This window comes from Oncorhynchus clarkii, chromosome 19 (assembly GCF_045791955.1).
Source record: "Oncorhynchus clarkii lewisi isolate Uvic-CL-2024 chromosome 19, UVic_Ocla_1.0, whole genome shotgun sequence".
In the NCBI taxonomy this organism is placed as follows: domain Eukaryota; kingdom Metazoa; phylum Chordata; class Actinopteri; order Salmoniformes; family Salmonidae; genus Oncorhynchus; species Oncorhynchus clarkii.
In genome coordinates this window covers 26,831,089-26,850,730 of record NC_092165.1, presented here as the reverse complement: position 1 = coordinate 26,850,730, position 19,642 = coordinate 26,831,089, and the positions used below count along the sequence as shown (strand labels likewise).

Sequence of the window (19,642 nt, the reverse complement as noted above, 5' to 3'; positions counted from 1 at the left end):
TAGTATTTGGATCCTAACCCATGGTGATGTTGGTATATTTCTATAGTATTTGGATCCTAACCCATGGTGGTGTTGGTATGTTTCTATAGTATTTGTATCCTAACCCATGGTGATGTTGGTATGTTTCTATAGTATTTGTATCCTAACCCATGGTGGTGTTGGTATATTTCTATAGTATTTAGATCCTAACCCATGGTGATGTTGGTATATTTCTATAGTATTTGTATCCTAACCCATGGTGGTGTTGGTATATTTCTATAGTATTTAGATCCTAACCCATGGTGATGTTGGTATATTTCTATAGTATTTGGATCCTAACCCATGGTGATGTTGGTATATTTCTATAGTATTTGGATCCTAACCCATGGTGATGTTGGTATATTTCTATAGTATTTGGATCCTAACCCATGGTGATGTTGGTATATTTCTATAGTATTTGGATCCTAACCCATGGTGGTGTTTGTATGTTTCTATAGTATTTGTATCCTAACCCATGGTGATGTTGGTATGTTTCTATAGTATTTGTATCCTAACCCATTGTGATGTTATGTTATCAGACCCAGACAGGAGGCTCACCCCACTCTTCCCCCAGCCATGGGGCAGGCTGCTCCATGCCCATGCCCATCCGCTCCACCTCAGCTGGGTCCACCCCCACCCACACACCCCAGGACTGCCTAGCCGGGGTGGGGGGGGACGTGCTGGAGGCCTTCGCTCACGGTGAGTGCTGGACCTCCGCTGGACTATGTCCTCCTTTAGATCCAATGTGGCCCAGTGCATGTCTGCTGTTAGTTATCCATTCTTGCCTTGTTTGAGTCAAGGAGAACACAACACCTGTGATTGAGCTGTGCCAAATTTGATTTAAGGATGCATAAAAATAAAAAAACATGCTTCAAAAATAGCTAGCAACTAAATGCCATGTAAATCACTGACTACAATCAGTGACGGTGTCCTCTGTCTTTCAGGTGTACCTAGAAATCTTCGTAATGATCTGTTGGTCGCTGCAGATTCAATCACAAACACCATGTCATCACTCGTCAAAGAACTCCACTCAGGTTAGTTGAAAGGCACATGACTTCCTGGTTGCCTGTGTTTGTTTTTATAACTCTGGTGACGGAGGATATCATCTCTGAATTCTTTGGGTCTTTGTCATGAAGTAGATGATGCTGCAGAGGAAGAGGACAACAACATGAGGAACGGAGGCCTAAGGGACAGGGGTGAATAAGTCTTGGCTCAGTATTATGTTGTTAACATTGCTTAGTTCCTGTTTGAGATTTTGAAATGTCATTTCTTTGAAACGTCACTCTAGAATTCTAATTGTACTTCTCCATTCCAAATGGAAGAAGGTCATTGTTTGTGGAAATCATATGTGTTAGACTTTTATGTTACTGCAAATAACTAATCCTTTCTCATTGTTTTCTAGCCGAGGCAGAATGAAAAGAGTGGAAAAGGTATGTATGAATATTCCGATAGCTGTGATATTGTCCGTATAATATCGTCACATAGTAACTCATTAGTAATTCATATTGTAATGCAACAAATCTGCCAAGCACCTATTAACAAAACAGAGATTCAGAGGAACTTTTTCAGTCTGACATAATCGTCGAAATCCAAACTTCCTCTGTGAATAGTTCTCTTCATGGTTACTTTCTACCCCAGTCTAAAACCTATCCTTCTTCCCTGTCTATCTGTGTGTCTTCAGGCACAGTGAGAGAAGTAAAGCATCGAGGGAGCAACAACCACTCCATCTATACCGGATGTCAGACTGGACATGACTGGAAAAGTTGAATCCAAATGAGAATCAGTCACAACAACCAAACCCTTCTATCGGGCATAAGCACGTAGAGTAATGCATGCTGTTATCAAACAGGATTTCACTGTGTGAACTACTATCAAACATGTTTATTACACCTTGCTGCGGAAAAAAAGCAAGATGCTTCTATTAGCGAGTGTATATGTTGTTCTGTATAAAAACTTAAAGCTGTAATTATTATGTATTGATTGATTCCCCTCATCATGACTGCAACGGTCAAAGGTCTAAAGGAGTGGCTTGCTGTTCTTTCTCTCAACCCGTATTGTCAATAACAGACCATTCTGTGTGCATACCAAATGGCACCCTATTCCCTATATCGTGCAGTACTTTTGACCAGTGCCCTATAGGCCCTGTTCAAAAGTAGTGTACTACATAAGGAATAGAGTGCCATTTGGAACGCTGTCTATCTATCTGTATATACTGTACACATTATACATGACCTTGGGAACACAGCACTGACCACGACCTGAAAGCAACCTATTTTCATGATGATGATATGTTCCCTAGCCTTCATTGCTTTTGTATCATTAGAGACGGCTAGCTAGTATGTTTTCATTAGGGGTTTTGCATGAAGTTGCACTGTCCTGAGTCTGACTGGGTGTACTGTAGGTAGGTAGGTAGGTACCATGTTATGCCAGCTCTTTGTGGGTTTATCAGTGTTTCTCAACCTGTGGTCCGCGGGCCAGCACGGGTCCCAATGATGTTGCTGATCGATCCCTCAGATAGTGAGCTGAAACTGATTTAGTCAGTTCTCAAGTGCTAGTTTTAATCTAAGTGGTCTTCATTGGAGGAAGGGCTGTAGCTGGTCCTTGCAGTTTCCTGGTACAAAAAAGGTTGAGAAACGCTTGGTTCTAATGACTGCTAGGATCTGTAGTCCTGTATATTGTCATGCCTCAGAGTTCACATTGGTCGTGCCCCAAATGGCACCCTATTCCCCATATAGCGCACTACATTTGACCAAGGCCTATAGGGCTCTGGTCAAAAGTAGTACACTATATAGGGAATAGGGTGTCATTTAGGACAGCCTGAGTCACATACTGCTGCTACTGCGTGCTCACTCTATGTCGTGAGACACCCTTGCAAAAATATGAGGGCTGTTTGTTTGTTTAGGTTAAAGGGAGCCTAGTATGGGGGCTATTGTCTTCAATGCTAAACGTTTAATTTCATCAGGGAATCGTCACTTTGTTATAAACAGATTTATTATTCTCCTCGTTTTGTCTCAATAAAAAAATTAACTAAGCGAGAGAAGCTAGTAAATGCATCTTAAAGAGCATTAAAACTGCATGGTACTTCGTCCCTAATCCACTAACTAGTCACTCAGTAGTAACAGTATTTATTGTCCACGTAAAGTAAAAAGACGGAGAGCATCTCAGGACGGTAGTTTAAATGAATATTATTATATTGTGTGCTCTTTCGTTCAAATATGTTGAGTTACAACATATACACCTGTACGTAGGTGAGGACGGGCGGTACAGAAAGCAAAGTTATGCACAGATAAGAGTTGCTTTGATAGCTTTATTTAGTTCAAATAAATGAGGACTGGAACATGTTTATGTGAGAGTTAATAGATAGGTGCTCAGGGACTGTAGATGGAATGTGGTGGTGGCTGGTTTGCATCCCAAATGGCACCCCATTCCCTACATAGTGCACTACTTTTGACCAGGGCCTATTAGCCCTGGTCAAAAATGGTGCACTATATAGGGAATAGGATGCCATTTGGGACGCATGTTCTGTGTGGTTAACGATTATGAGTCAGTAGCCTGGGCCCTAATGGGCTCCAGACCTGTGTCTGTAGGGGTCAGAGACTGATCATAAAAGAGCCTGAAGGGTAGCAGACAGCAAACCTGTGTCTCAAAAATCTGGCTTTCTCCAAAAATGTGCACTCAAGCACTCTTCCACACACATTGAAAAGCATTGAATTGGTGTGAGCATAGACTAAAGTAGAATTTCCACCATATGTATTATATCGGTTCATTCCTTTTAAATGAACAGAGTGTACAAAACATAAGGGACACCTTCCTAACATTGAGCCCCCCCCCCCCCCCCCCCCACACACACCTTTCTCCCTCAGAACAGCCTCAATTTGTCAGGGCATGGACTCTACAAGGTGTCGGAAGCATTCCACAGGGATGCTGGCCCGTGTTGTGTCAAGTTGGCTGGAAGTCATTTGGGTGGTGGACCATTCTTGATACACACTGCAAACTGTTGAGCAGGAAAAACCCAGCAGCGGTGAAGTTCTTGACACACTAAAACCACTGTGCCTGGCATGTAACAGATGTTAATCGTACTCTCCTTGCGTTGCGTTTTGTTCAAAGAAATCACCCCAGCCAGTGGTCCCAGTTGGGCATCATTTATTATCTGTAGTTAAATAGGAAACAGCACATTAGTAGTGCAGGGCTTAATGATTTCGATGGTAAAATCCCTTGCATCACATTTTCATACTGGGCATTAACAAAATACACCAATATAATAGAAAATATAACGTGGTACTACCTGTGATTAAGTAGGAAATGGCATGCTAGTTGTGTAGGACTTAATGATGTTGATGGCTGTCGATGGTTAAATCTGTAGCATGAAAACAACTGTGTTAGCAGTGAGTTTAAGTGACCGTTACATCGGTGCATGCTAGCTAACACAGCAAACATATACCAAAGCACATCCCGGAAAGCCCCCCATCCCTAACAGGTACCATATACCCACACATGTATACATCAGAAATGTACATCAAACTTGTACACATTGTAAAATATAAATGGAATACAGTATTCAGAACGTGACCAACCCATTACATCACATTTTCATACTGGGGAGACCTGACTTTCGAGATCTCCCCCTATGTGCAAGAGGGGCCAATAACAACATTGTCATCAGAATTGAACCAACCAATAAGAATGCTTGCACATTAAATACACATTTCTTTAGAGGCAAGTGGAAACATAACCAACTCTGTTACACCTGGCACCTACTACCATACCCCATTCAAAGGCACTTAAATATTTTGTCTTGCCCATTCACCATCTGAATGGCACACATACACAATCCATGTATCAGTTGTCTCAAGGCTTAAAAATCATTATTTTAACCTGTCTCCCCCCCTTCATCTACACTGATTGAAGTGGATTTAACAGGTGACATTAATAAGGGATTGTAGCCTTCACCTGGATTCACCTGGTCAGTCTATGTCATGGACAGAGAAGGTGTTCCTAATGTTTTGTGCACTCAGTCTACATGTAGGGCAGTGAACAATTGCTTACTTCAGGAGAAAGGACAGATTATTGGGACATAGGGCAAGTCTAGTGTTGGCTAAGAATGTTGAATGACTTAGAGGAGAGAAATAGGAGGCTATTGCTGAAGTGCTAATTTTGACTGAGCATGTTGTTTTTGTGAATTATTGTCCGATTTGGCATAAGAACAGCTATATAGTAGCTACAGGTTTAGCGACAGAGGTGGACTGGAAAAGGATACCGACTTACTTGAATCAGGAGAATATTAGGTCCAATAAAACACATGTCTTCTGGTTGATGGAACTTTCTGCTGTTCAGGAGTTCCATGTGTCTCTGAAAACAATCACTGACATTGATAACTTCATAACAAATGTTCGGCTTAGCAATCTGAAACAATAAATGGCCAGATAGCGAAGAGTAGGGTTTGGTTCAGTTTGGTTTGTCATGATGTAACATGACAATAACATGTGAAGGATAATAATTGGACCAGAATGGTAAAAAGTCAGTGATAATGGTACCAAACACTGGTTAAGCAATGACCTGTACGGAATTTGTACTTGAGGACTACATTTTGCATTGATGTGATGTGTACAGTACAGACAGCCTATCCTATAAGCTAGGTACAAGGTCTTACCAACCTATTACACTGTGTCGAGAAATAGAAGAACAAAAGAGTTTCTCCTTTGTATCCGTTGTTCTAAATGTGATGTTTTTAATTTGGTTATTCATTTGACATGATGTTATCATTCTGGGTGTTATTCTAGTTTGCTTGTGGAATTGAATCATTGATAATGATTTATCGAAACACGTCTCATTCAAGTGAGCACTTGTCTTGCACATCAGTTAGTTGCCTAAATGATTAAGAGGTTATTATATGAAACGGTGACCAATATACTGTAACGTACAGCACAACATTGTAAAATACAAAACATACAAGTTGTAACTAATACAGATTAAGTCTGAGGGTTTGACATTTTGTTTCACTCTATACAACAATGTATATTCAAGACCTAAAGGAAAATTGAAGTACTGAGATAGAACCTTTGGAAAAGTGAATAATTCTATTCTCTCTTCACTCCGGTCACAGATAGGAATGCAGTGTTATGATTTGAGTTTGTGCCTAGATGTTCTGTATAAAGTACTGTATAAAGTACAACCCATTCATGCAGATATACGAATATCAGTCAGCCTTTTAAGTAGGAGTTTTAGTCTCAGTCTGTGACCATGTGGAAAAAGTTTATTTATGTATTGTTGTTCAGGAGGGAAAGTAAGTACACTTTTATTCAGCCTTTACATTTGTGCCAAAATGTTTGCAGACTTTGTGTGTCATCATACAGATATATCTACATTCTATATGTTGTTGTTGTTGATGTCCAAATTTTGTCATGATATAATCGAGACCGCCCACATTTACATGGTTTTCCTTAATTAAAATGTAGAATCGTTACAAGTTCCAGAGCTATCAACAGTTCTAGAACCACCAACCGTTCTAGAGCTACTGACCATTCTAGAGCTACCAACAGTTCCAGAGTTATCCACCATTCTAGAGCTATCAACAGTTCTAGAACCACCAACCAACCGTTCTATAGCTACCCACAATTCCTGAGCTACCAAGAGTTCTAGAATGATCTCCTTCTAGCCAACAGAGGCAATAGACAGGTACATACAGCACTTTGTGATCATGTTTTTTTTTGCATAGAGAAAATGTGCAAGATGACGAACCACAAGCTTCCCTAAATGTTATTTATCTATCTCTGTGTTATGTACTGTTATGCTTCTGGTATGCATTTGTTTCTCATGTTCATTTTTAAAACATGGTTTTATGTCACATGACCACTGTCTTTTGTAAATAAAATGAATAAATTGTGAAATATATTAAAAGATTGAAACGCTTGATATGCTTTGAAATGGGATGCCTTCTTGCAGAACTGTATATACTGGTTATCATTTGCCCTATGTACTGCACTGTCTATGTGGCCTGGGAAAGAATATGACTGTCATAACCTTACAGCACAGTTTCAGTATACATAGTTTGCTGTTTTTCAAGTAATTGAGTGGTTGTTGTGAAAGCCCCAAAATTCTTCCTGGGGGAAAAAACTCCCTCCTATCTGATGAGATTACCATTGGTCCCAGGGAGTAATATTCTCTAGGACGTCCAATGATAAACAATATCTCCTGATGTTTAATGTGCAGAAGAACTGTAATCATAACACACAAAGAAGACATCAGACCAGACCACACAGAGAGAGAAAACAACTAGACACTTGGATGTCTGTAGATGAGTGCTATGTTTCAGGTAAGGTGTGTATGCGTGTGCATGTATGCATGCGTGGGAGTGTTTGTGTGCTTGTGTGTTGTATGTGCATATGTGTCTGTCTATCTGTGCAAGGGGGTCAGTGAGAGCAGTCCCAGCTCCTGTTCTCCTCTCCCTCTGCCGTGGGTTGTGTCATCATTCTGCTGTCCTTGACTGAACCAGACCATGAGAATTAGAGAAAGTCAGTCTACTCTACAGACGTGTGGTGTGATGTGAGGAGCTCCTGGCTCCAGCCATGCTTCTAGCTCACTGAACCACATCCACCTGCTCTCTCTCTCTCTCTCTCTCTCTCTCTCTCTCTCTCTCTCTCTCTCTCTCTCTCTCTCTCTCTCTCTCTGTCTCTGTCTGTCTCTCTCTCTCTCTCTCTCTCTCTCTCTCTCTCGCTCTCTCTCCCGTCTCTTCCTCCCTCCTAAAGCGCTGTCTGCTCCTCCCCTGGGTTTTGTTCTGTTTGTGCTTGTAAGAGCCTCAGCCACTATACTATGTGTCTGACACTGACATAGCCTACTGACATCCTTCTGAAGCAACAGACGTACAGTATGTCCCCGTCTAGTGGGCATGTATGGAAATAATAATATATGATAAGTATGAAGAATTTGAATTACTATATCTGTTTAATCAATCCACTAAACAGGTAATTTAAGTCAAATCACTCTGGACAAAATGAAGACGGTCATTTTTTGCTATTGGGTTTTATTTATTGGGATATTGGTCTTGAGTATTTGGCACAGATTTTGAAACAATGTAAGCATATATTTTATAAAGATATTAATTAGCCCAATGGCAGTAGAGCAGCAGCCGTTACCCCACTACCTTTAGGACCTGGTGGAGACACGATCAGTCCGTTGGCCCCTGCAGTGTGAGCGGAGCATCTGGCGGAGTGCTGGCCGGCTGGGGAGGTGGAGGACGGGGAGAGAAGAAGAAGGAGTATCCGGGAGCAAGAGAAAACAAAAAGGGTCAGGCCTGGGACTTGGCAAAACGGGTAATGAACACCGTGACATAGCCCGTTATCACCAAACCCTCTGTAGGGGTAGCCTAACCTTTATCGGAACAGACACAGTCATGAGAGCCCTGAGAACGGAAGGCAAATTGGCTGCACTCGATTGTGCTGAAGGGAAAAAGATAGCCGTTTTGTGCTTTTGCAGATGTGGAGACTGACGATTAGACATTGTGATATGCACTTGAACTTGATGACGGCGTATTTGTAGACACAGAACGGCGATTGTTGCTACAGAATACCGGCCCGTCTGAACATAACGGGGTTTTATCCTTCAAATGGTTGTGGCCTATAAATGGGATAGGCTACAGTCCACCGGTTTACAGATGATGATTTCCCCTGCAAATACGTGTAAAACTTTGTAATTTAGCCTTGACGAGTGACAAATGCAGGTGACCGCCAACCATGTGTGCACCGATAAAGTATTTAATTCAATCATAATTGTTAGAATGTATCAGATTTGTGTTTTGTGCTGACAATGGAACAGTAGGCCGTAACACTGAATCCACACTCATTTTGTATATTTAAAAAAAGTAACACGTTTTGTGGACGCAATGTCATTATCCGCAAAATGTGTGTCTGTTCACGAAAAAAATCGAACCGTGCATTTACACGTTAACAACACTGATACATTTACCAATATGTTAAAATGCCTATTGACTATCGCTCCAGTCTGTTCTAAATGTTGCATTCACGCTACATTTGTACCAATGTGTCAGAAAGTCTGCCTGTGTGTGTGCGTGGGTGAAAGTGTATCTTGAGCACTTTAAACACCGGCGGTTATCGGTGGTGTAGGACTAGCTAGTTAAAATGGGGGCAATGACCAAAACACCAAGGACGTTTAGCCTATAACAAGACTAGGCCTATATCACAAGCCTTCTGGAGAAATGACTGAAAAGTGTTACTTTTACAATCAACATTAGTACTGTAAATATAGGCTCTAAAGTGCACATTTTAGGCTTTTGATCTCAATTAGGTAAAGGGGTTGTAGGCTATAGTGGGCTAGTCTAGGCCTTGCCTGCAGTCTGTGCAAAGCACTAAGTCTAGTTTGAAAAGACGGGTCATAATGAATATCTAATATGCATATAGACTGTAATATGCATATTGCATATACTGCATATCACTTGTTTCCGATAAGACCATAGGCCCTACACACGTGTTATATTGTGTGTGTAAGAGAAACTAGAGCGAACGGACACTTCTCAGCATCCTAGACTAAATGTAAAGACATGGATCATTTGTCCCTAATAGGCCCTACTGTTGCCTAATCAGATCACTGCAGTTAGTAGGGAGACTGTTATTGATTGAATCCATTGCGTAGGCTAGAATAATGTTCAACTTAATACAAAAACTAAAGAAGAATAATAAAGTTACAATATTATAATAATACATTCCTTATGTTTTTGTCCTTATTTTATGTATTGCCAGTTTTTCAGCATGAATGATTCAATTTGTTGTTCTTCATATTGCAGGGGAGGATCATCGATCACCATTTTTTTTTTGCTTCCATTTATTTTATTCATCCAATTTTGAAGCTTCTTCTGATTTCCGTTAAGAATATCATCCACACGATTTGCACTCTTAGCGATGCCGTCCAACACTGTTGCCACCGCCAACACCGCTGCGTTCAAAAACTCTGACTACACCTGTGATGCACTTGGGAACAGAATGGTAAGGAACAAACAGCCGTGTGATGCAAATTCGACTGTCGTTAAAGCACTATAGTGTGCTATTACGTTAGAACAGTGTGTATTACAAATGTATTATAACATGTCATCAGAGATCAGATGTCTTATCATGGACTTTTTTTTGTTGCATCATTAACCTGAACCACTGTGTAATTGATTTTATTCATTTATTGGGGGAAATAAATGATATTACAACCCAGAGGATTACACATTAAAGCAATTCTCTTGCTTCCAACATGGTCCCAGATGGAATACACGTAATTTCCATATTTCCATATTATTTCCACTTCATTTCCATATCGAGAATAGACCTACCACAAAATACACCCAGCAGATTTTGCCATTGTAGGTAAGGCTTCATATAGTTCAATGAATCGATACGCTGTACAGTTGTATTATACACATCATAAAATGTCACGCTGGATCACTGTGAGTCAGCCACCCATGATCTCTCGTCAACAGAATACGTAACATAAGTGGCATCTGACCAAATTACTCAAGATTTTAGTTCTGGGTTAACCATGATTAACCACCCATTACCCACATTAACAACAGTGACAACTGAGGATGTGAAAGGGCTTTATAGATACATTTGATCGATTGCCCCCCCCCCCCCCCCCCCATTTTTGTGGTTTACATAACTGGACTCAATCCCATCAGTGTAGGTCATGCTTTATTGATAAATATACCCGTAATATCACCAATCACCACTTTAGCTCAGACCAAACCCATAGATATTGGTGACCAGTGTCTATCGGTCATCTGTCTAATGTATGTTGCTATGTCCTCTACCTACAGTTAACCAGCTTCTAGGGAAATCAATGAAGAGACACTCCTAAATGCTGGACGCTTATTAGTCAATATAACCAATTAGCAATATCACCAATATCAGTTGGAGCGCAGAGAATTGAGCCGTAGATAATAGCCTATTAGTTTCCAGTCACCACTGTCTATATGTCATCTATTATATGTGGTTAACCAAGTTCTATAAAATCAATAAGGAGACACTATAGGACCCCTAGTGATGAAAATATGAAACGTCTGTAACATGATCGCATAGGCCTACTGTACACAGTAGTTAAAGCATCCTTAACCACCCCCCATGGTAGCTTTCTGTATTATGTGCTGATTGTGCCTGTTAGAAAGATGCCACTGGTTTGCTAGTGTGACGTGGGGCGTTGGCTGTTGTATGATGAGCCTGCTAGCCAACTGCTGTGTTATACTGGGGCATTTCCTCTCTTCCTCTCTTCCTCTCTCCTCTACGACACTCTCCTCCCATCACACTGCCTGCCCAATGTATTCTTGTTGCTAAGCAACAGCCATTGCCTTAAATAAACTGACTTCCGACTGAAAATAGTGCCAGAGATATGGAATAGTGCCAGAGTATGTTATAGGGTTCAAAACAAGGCAATAACAAATAGTCATTGTATTTTATGCTCTGTAGTGCTTTTTGAATTGCCATGTTTACATATTTTAGTCATGTGTTGTAATGGTGTGTTGTGTTTCATTGAACATTTTCAGGATTTTGTCAACACAACACGAGACTACATGCCCATGGAATCAGACAGCGAGGCATCATTTAGGGCTGCATACAGACATTCCCTATTCTAGAATTACGCCCTTGCGATTACCTTCTTTCCACGCTTGGTGATTTTTGCCATTTTGTGACAAGGGGGTTGGTGACAGCTAATCCCTTATAGCATGGCAGTAGGAGTGCATGCAGTGCCAATACTCCTTTGGTGGAGGCAGGCTTAACCAGGCACTAGGGCTGTGTCCCAAATGGCACCCCTATTCCCTCTATAGTGTACTACTTTTGACCAGGGTCCATAAGGGAACTGTGTAGGGAATAAGATGCTTTTGGGACGCAGCCCAAGATAGGAGGAGGAGGGAAATCACTGCAGGAGAAATAAACAACAATGAAAATGCAAAATCACAATTTTATGAATCTAATGTCAAATTAGAGGATTATGTGAATGATTTGAAATATTGCATATGAATCCAGGTCTCGCCCAAGTCAAATTAAACAAAACAAGGTTTTCAGGACAGTCGATTTCCATGTACTAGATACTAGATTGACTACAAATAATGTGACTAGATAATGTGGCTGCCTTTTTGTTGTTGACTGTGGTCCATCCCCTTTAAAAAGCCACGGCTGTTTTTCATCACCTGCTCCCAGTAGCTCCCACCTCGTGATGCTGATAGCTGGTTGCTAAGCAGGATTTGGTCTACTTCAATGAATTGTTCAAGCTTGTCTCCCTTCTTTCCCCAAACAACACACCCACTAAGACACTCAGTGAGTTAATATGGAGGCCCTGGGTCTGCATTTACAAAAAGAGTCTCAGTCAGAGTAGGAGTGCTGATCTAGGATCAGGTCCCGCGATCCATATCAACTGATCAGCACTCTGAGATGCTTTATACAAGCCCAGAGCAACCCCAGGGGTGCTGGGTCAGGGTGGATATAGGGCCTTTTCTTAGGGGGAAGACACAGTTGTATTCATCAAAGGAAATGTGCAGGAGGGGGTCCACACCAGGGCTGTGACGGTCATAAAATTTAGTCAGACGGTGATTGTCAAGCAAATAACTGTCGGTCTCACGGTAATTGACCGTTAATTAACGCAAACACATTTAGCATCTCCTGGCTTCCACACATAGAATACAAGCAATTTAAAAAGGTCTTAATAAATCCATGTAATATAACCTGCACAATAAATCCATGATTTATTTTAGACAGGTCTAAAGAAACATGATATGAAGAAAATGTTGTCTATTTCAGAAGAAAAGAATAGCAGATTCTGATACTCTGAGTTGTCCTTATGCTAAGGTCCTGATGTGGTTGTGTGAAATGGCTGTGGGCTACACTAGTTCATTTAGCAGATAAGATTTGCTCATAATTCTCTGGCATTATTACATTATTTTATAGTATGAAGAATACAACTGAACAAAGCTGAATAAAATATACATATTTTCTCCTAACGATTTGAGGGAGTGCCCACATTCTGTGTTGAGCGGTTAACAAAGAAATAGGTATTCCTATATGCTTAATTTAGAGTTACTAATGTAACTTTAATTGTTCTACAAAGCTTGGACTATATGTTTTGATTTTTAATACTTTGTAAGGCTGCATGATGAGAGACTAATGATGATTTGAAAAAAGTTGCTTGAAAGGCATGAGCTCTGCTTTGTTTTTTTTGCGCAGGCTGTACACACTACGTCAGTCACTCATTCACAATTTGACAAACACTTGATAATGCCTTGAATTCCACGGCCGCATCCCCTTTGTGGCCGTAAAGAAACCCTAAATAAATCCATGCTTTTAGGGCCTGGAGTGCTGCGTAGTGCTCTTCTCCCTGAGTGTGCTGCGCAATCCAAACCGGCTCTCACTCACACGGCTCTCCGTCACGTGATCAGGTCTTTCTCACAGGCTACAAGTGAAGACAGACACATCAGGGACGCAACTGCTTGCGTCCTTATCCAATTACGAGGTGCATATTGAAGATATTGGATGAACTGTCCACATTTACTTTTCGTCAGCCAACAAGATGAGTAGGCCTAGCGAACAGCAAAAGCATGAGCCTATATCTACTATCCGTAGTAGAAAAGTCAAACCTCTTATATTCTGTGCCAGAAATAAATATTCCACACAGTCTGGGAAAGTTGTGGGATGCGATAGATCCCAAATTAATACAACCACTAGCATCAAAAAAATAATTTTTATGCAATGTGGCTAACGCAACAGATTAGAACGTTTACCTCAAAATGTTGATTAACTATTAGGCTATGTCTTCACATTATACGCTCAGCAATGCACACGGTAGTAGGCTATAAGCACAAATGTTTCATTAGAAGTAAAACACCATTCTATAAAGTGACCACAAATGCGATTATGCATGTAATGCTTTTATTAAAAAGGTGTATTTTTATGGTGAAAATGATCTTACCCAATCTTGGAATTCACACACTACTTATAGGCTCTACACCTCCTGTGAAGCGGATTATTGTGCTTAATTTTAGGCTATTATTAGGCTAATATTGTAACCCATCAGACTATTCTTGATTGAATATTATCTTTACATATACTAACCAATATACAGTTGAAGTCTTGTCGGTTAGGACATCTACTTTGTGCATGACACAAGTAATTTTTCCAACAATTGTTTACAGACATATTATTTCACTTATAACTCACTTTATCACAATTCCAGTGGGTCAGAAGTTTACATATTCTAAATTGACTGTGCCTTTAAACAGCTTGGAAAATTCCAGAAAATGATGTCATGGCTTTAGAAGCTTCTGATAGGCTAATTGACATAATTTGAGTCAATTGGAGGTGTACCTGTGGATGTATTTCAAGGCCTACCTTCAAACTCGGTGCCTCTTTGCTTGACATCATGGGAAAATCAAAAGAAGTCAGCCAAGACCTCAGAAAAGCAATTGTAGACCTCTACAAGTCTGGTTCATCCTTGGGAGCAATTTCCAAACACCTGAAGGTACCACGTTCATTTGTACAAACAATAGTACGCAAGTATAAACACCATGGGACCACGTAGCCGTCATACCGCTCAGGAAGGAGACGCGTTCTGATGAACATACTTTGATGCGAAAAGTGCAAATCAATCCCAGAACAACAGCAAAGGACCTTGTGAAGATGCTGGAGGAAACAGCTACAAAGTATCTATATTCACAGTAAAAACAAGTCCTATATCGACATAACCTGAAAGGCTGCTCAGCAAGGAAGAAGCCACTGCTCCAAAACCGCCATAAAAAGGCCAGACTACAGTTTGCAAGTGCACATGGGGACAAATATCATACTTTTTGGAGAAATGTCTTCTGGTCTGATGAAACAAAATATAACTTTTCAGCCATATTGACCATCGTTATGTTTGAAGGATAAAGGGGGAGACTTGCAAGCCGAAGAACACCATCCTAACCTTGAAGCACGGGGGTGGCAGCATCATGTTGTGGGGGTGCTTTGCTGCAGGAGGGACTGGTGCACTTTCCAAAACAGATGGCATCATGAGGCAAGAAAATTGTGTGGATATATTGAAGCAACATCTCAAGACATCAGGAAGTTAAAGCTTGGTCGCAAATGGGTCTTCCAAATGAACAATGACCCCAAGCATACTTCCAAAGTTGTGGCAAAATGGCTTAAGTAGAACAAAGTCATGGTATTGGAGTGGCCATCACAAAGCCCTGACCTCAATCCTATAGAAAATATGTGGGCAGAACTGAAAAAGTGTGTGCGAGCAAGGAGGCCTACAAACCTGACTCAGTTACAAGAGCTCTGTCAGGAGGAATGGGCCAAAATTCACCCAACTTATTGTGGGAAGCTTGTGGAAGGCTACCCAAAATGTTTGACCCAAGTTAAACAATTAAAAGGCAATGCTACCAAGTACTAATTGAGTGTATGTAAACTTCTGACGCACTGGGAATGTGCTGAAAGAAATTCAAGCTGAAATAAATAATTCTCTCTACAATTAGTCTGACATTTTACGTTCTTAAAATAAAGTGGTGATCCATACTGAACTAAGACAGGGATTTTTTACTAGGATTAAATGTCAGGAAATGTGAAAAACTGAGTTTAAATGTATTTGGCTAAGGAGTATGTAAACTTCCGACTTCAACTGTATGTGTGACATTTGTTTTGATTTAGAATGTACCATTATCATGCACCTGTCTCGAAACAGGGACAGTGGGAAAAATACACATCATCTATCCACTTGAATAGTGAATGGAGGACAGTTTTCCCGTGATTAATTTTCATGCCAGCCATGTAGGCTATACTCCTGTTGTAAATATAAGCAATGTGCTTAATATTAGGAAAGTTGAGAAATAACTATAGTAGGCCTAGCCTATAGAAAGCTGATGGGATCCTCCTCTTTCTATTAGCGGCCATCACTCTGTTTTCTCCCGCAGCCTATAAAAATGTTGAGCAACGTGAGATCATTGATTCGATTTTCGAATATATTTGCATTGATGTCAGAGTGATTAGAGGGACAATAGAGTGCTGAGTACCGACATTTACCACGTTTGGTAGGCTACTAACAACCATCAGCAGCATCAGAGCGTGGAATTTGACTGCCTTCATTACTCGTGACCACCAGTGTGGCGGTAATACGGTCACTGCAACAGCCCTAGCCCACACACACACACACACACACACACACACACACACACACACACACACACACACACACACACACACACACACACACACACACACACACACACACACACACACACACACACACACACTCCCACAGTGTCTTTGTAACAGTGTCATTAGGGAATGTATCTCAGTGAGGTCAGGCTCTGTGGTAGTAGCTGAAGCTATAGCTCTCACTTCACCCAGACTCAAAGGGACATGTCATTCAAATCCCATCTGTCCCATTGTCTCTCTTCATCCTAAAGAAGCACAGGATAGAGACCTATTGAGAGAGAGAGTCCCTAAACTGTTCAAGAGTTGTAATGTATACTGCATACTGGACAGGGTTGAGGTCAATTCCATTTAAATTCCAGTCAATTCAGACAGTAAACTACATTCCAATTCCACATTTTTGTCATTACAAAACAATTAAGTGAATTGGAATTGGAATGAGAACTTCAGTGTACTTCTTGAATTGAAATGGAATTGACCCCAACCCTGTACAGTATACAGTTGCACTATAATTAGAATCACATTACACATTGCCTCTCAACCCTATGGGTGATGTTTACTATGCATTTCGTTTTAACTGGGTACTTGTGATTCTAATCTGTTAATGTGCATTTGTTAAGAGTTGGAATATATACTGTTTACATAAGAGCTAATCAGTCAATTCAGGGTGCATTTTTAGGGTCAAAGTAGACACATTCAATAACCTAGTTGACAGTAGTTATATAGCTAGTTGAATGATGTCACATGTATGTGATTCTACTGTAATTGTATCTGATTATACCTGACTCTTCTGTGATTCTATCTGATTCTATTGTGATTCTATTGTGATTCTAACTGATTCTACTGTGATTCTACCTGATTCTACTGTATTTCTATTGTGATTCTACCTGATTCTACTGTGATTCTATTGTGATTCTACCTGATATTACTGGGATTCTATGTGATTCTACTGTAATTGTATCTGATTATACCTGACTCTTCTGTGATTCTATCTGATTCTACTGTAATTCCATTTGATTCTGTAATTCTTCCTGACTCTACTGTCCTTTTATTTGACCCTACTTTGATTCTACCTGATTTTGCTTAGATTTCCTCTGATTCTACTGTGACGCTCCCTGATTCTACTGTGATTCAACCTGATTCTTCATACGAGGATGAAAACGTTGTGTTGTGTGTTTCCTTTTGACAGAGCGAGATTGATAATATTGTGTTGGGTGTTGTCGTTTGACAGAGCGAGAGCCCGATACTGGACAAGGAGCCGGCACCAGAGGAGAAGCCAGCTAAAAGCAACACCAGCTGTAAAGTGGTCAGGCCTGCAGGGAGGAAACGCAAGCCGATACCTGTGAGTAGATCATCTGTAATAATATCTTTATTGGGCTTTTCCATTTCTTTCATAACCATCAATGGAGAAACATCATGCGGACCTGAAGACTACACATGTTGTAGGTTTATTGTAAAACGAGCTAAATTTACAATTTGGTTATTTAAAATGATCCCAGATATGTTTGTAAACAACAGTTCAAGTTTCAAGTTCATTTGCCATATGCCATCGGTCCTATAGCATACACTATGTGTTTACAGTCATTGCAAAGGGATCTCTTACGAAACTCCATCACGCAAAGTGACATTGTGCCTCAAGTGTTTTCACAGCTGTGAGATGCTTGGATAGCAGTCATAGGGGAAATCACTGTGCCAGAGAATAGGCATTTGAAATGATTTCACAATTCGAATAATATCATTACATTATTTCAGATATCTGGATAGTCGAAAAACATGTTTTTCTGTAACTTTGTTTAAACTTGGACACTTGTTCGCTGCGCACCCTGTGCAGCTCGGCGGCAGGGCGGGGGTGGGCAGGGGTCGGTGTGGCGGACTAAACTCCACTCCATGGTGAAGGAAGTTTCTGATGAGATCAGGCTTTGTGGAATCTAGCTTTGACTACATCGATTTGTCCAAGGTCAATACTTTAAAATAAATAAATATATATATATATACATATGAAACGCCCACCTAGTACCTATGTTTGTCGTTGCGTGCCTATCTTTGTTTGCTGAAATCCATACTTTTTTCTATAAACATTAATCAAACACAATCACCGACTGTTTCCTTATTGAGATTCAATGGGCACATGCGCATTCTTGCTGAGTTGCCATCTCAGAGCAACAGCAATGAGCAAACATTGTCGGAGATAGATTCTACAAAGCCTGGTCTCAGCTCCACGGCGCTGGTGAAGTTCATCATAAATGGACCCTGGTTCGATCACAACCGGCCGTGATTGGGAGTCCCATGGGGCGGCACACGATTGGCCCAGCGTCGTCTGGGTTAGGGTTTGGCCCGGGGAAGGCCGCCATTGTAAATAAGTTAAATAAAGGTTAAAAATAAAATAAAAAATTAAGTATATGTGGCCAAGATTGATTTCAGCATAATTTTGTTGTTCTTGGTGTTATGATAGTTAACACCATGATTGGGCTGAGTTTCCTGATATTCCATGTCTGTCTTGTCTATGACCTCTGTGACCTTTGGCAGGGGGGCCAGTTGTAGATCACTGGGTTGTGTTTCGTAACACCCCTGTGCTGACAGAAAGTGTAATGTTACATTTCTCACACACACTGTCTCTCACTCGCTCTCTCACTCGCTCTCTCTTCCTTGTTGTTGTTAAATGCTATCTCTTTTTCAAATGTCAGTGAGAAATCAGTGGAATTTGATTTCAGAACACCTTTCTGAAAATAGCTTGACAAATAGCAGTGGACATGTTTTTTTGTTCTACTCTGCATCACAGTATAATTAAGATTGGTTGCTCGAAGGAGACTAAGGAAGCAGTCATTAGTCATTAATAAGCAGTCATTAGTTTGATATAATAAAAACATTTTTCACAACATCTTCCATTTGAATGTTTTACAATCTAAAGTCTCAGATCTCATGTGTTATTGTATTCTTTAATGGTTTATTCAGATCCCCGTGAGCTTTTTCCGAAGCAGCAGCTATTCTTACTGGGGTTCACACAAAAACATAAAACATGACAAGTAACAAAACACGAATGGACAAGAACAGTCACACAAATGTAAAATACAACGACATACAAATATAACTATAAAGTAATGTGTGTGGAGCTTGTGGGGCCAGTCACTTCGCGGCTTAGCCGTTGTTGCTCCTAGATGTTTCCACTTAGCTCTAGCAGGACAGAAATTAGACGAACTGACTTGCTGGAAAGGTGGCATCCTATGACGGTGCCACGTTGAAAGTTACTGAGCTCTTCAGTAAGGCCATTCTACTGCCAATGTTTGTCTATGGGGATTGCATGGCGGTGTTCTCAATTTTATACACCTGTCAGCACCGGGTGTGGCTGAAATAGCCGAATCCACTAATTTGAAGGGGTGTCCACATACGTTTGTATATACACTGCCGTTCAAAACTTTAGGGTCACATAGAAATGTCCTTGTTTTTGAAAGAAAATAACA

General features: G+C 40.6%; 2 protein-coding genes across 12 annotated transcripts in view; both read left to right on the top strand.

Annotated features, from left to right (window-relative positions):
- LOC139374989 (dystrobrevin, beta b) overlaps positions 1-3,256 on the top strand; it is a 49,821-nt gene extending 46,565 nt beyond the window's left edge. For 6 of the 8 annotated variants that reach the window (XM_071116303.1, XM_071116306.1, XM_071116310.1 and 3 more), the window contains 5 exons: positions 558-717; positions 963-1,052; positions 1,155-1,214; positions 1,421-1,448; positions 1,700-3,256. In XM_071116303.1, the coding sequence (XP_070972404.1) occupies positions 558-717; positions 963-1,052; positions 1,155-1,214; positions 1,421-1,434 (324 nt within the window). In that variant the 3' untranslated portion in view covers positions 1,435-1,448; positions 1,700-3,256. Of the gene's footprint in view, positions 1-557; positions 718-962; positions 1,058-1,154; positions 1,215-1,420; positions 1,449-1,699 lie in introns of those variants that run through there. The other 2 variants (XM_071116305.1, XM_071116309.1) reach the window with 2 other exon arrangements.
- A 4,945-nt stretch (positions 3,257-8,201) lies between these two features.
- Positions 8,202-19,642, top strand: part of LOC139374988 (DNA (cytosine-5)-methyltransferase 3A-like) — a 65,592-nt gene continuing 54,151 nt past the window's right edge. For 2 of the 4 annotated variants that reach the window (XM_071116300.1, XM_071116299.1), the window contains exons 1-3: positions 8,249-8,327; positions 9,815-10,013; positions 17,416-17,526. In XM_071116300.1, the coding sequence (XP_070972401.1) occupies positions 9,930-10,013; positions 17,416-17,526 (195 nt within the window). In that variant the 5' untranslated portion in view covers positions 8,249-8,327; positions 9,815-9,929. Of the gene's footprint in view, positions 8,328-9,814; positions 10,014-17,415; positions 17,527-19,642 lie in introns of all 4 variants that reach the window. The other 2 variants (XM_071116297.1, XM_071116298.1) reach the window with 2 other exon arrangements.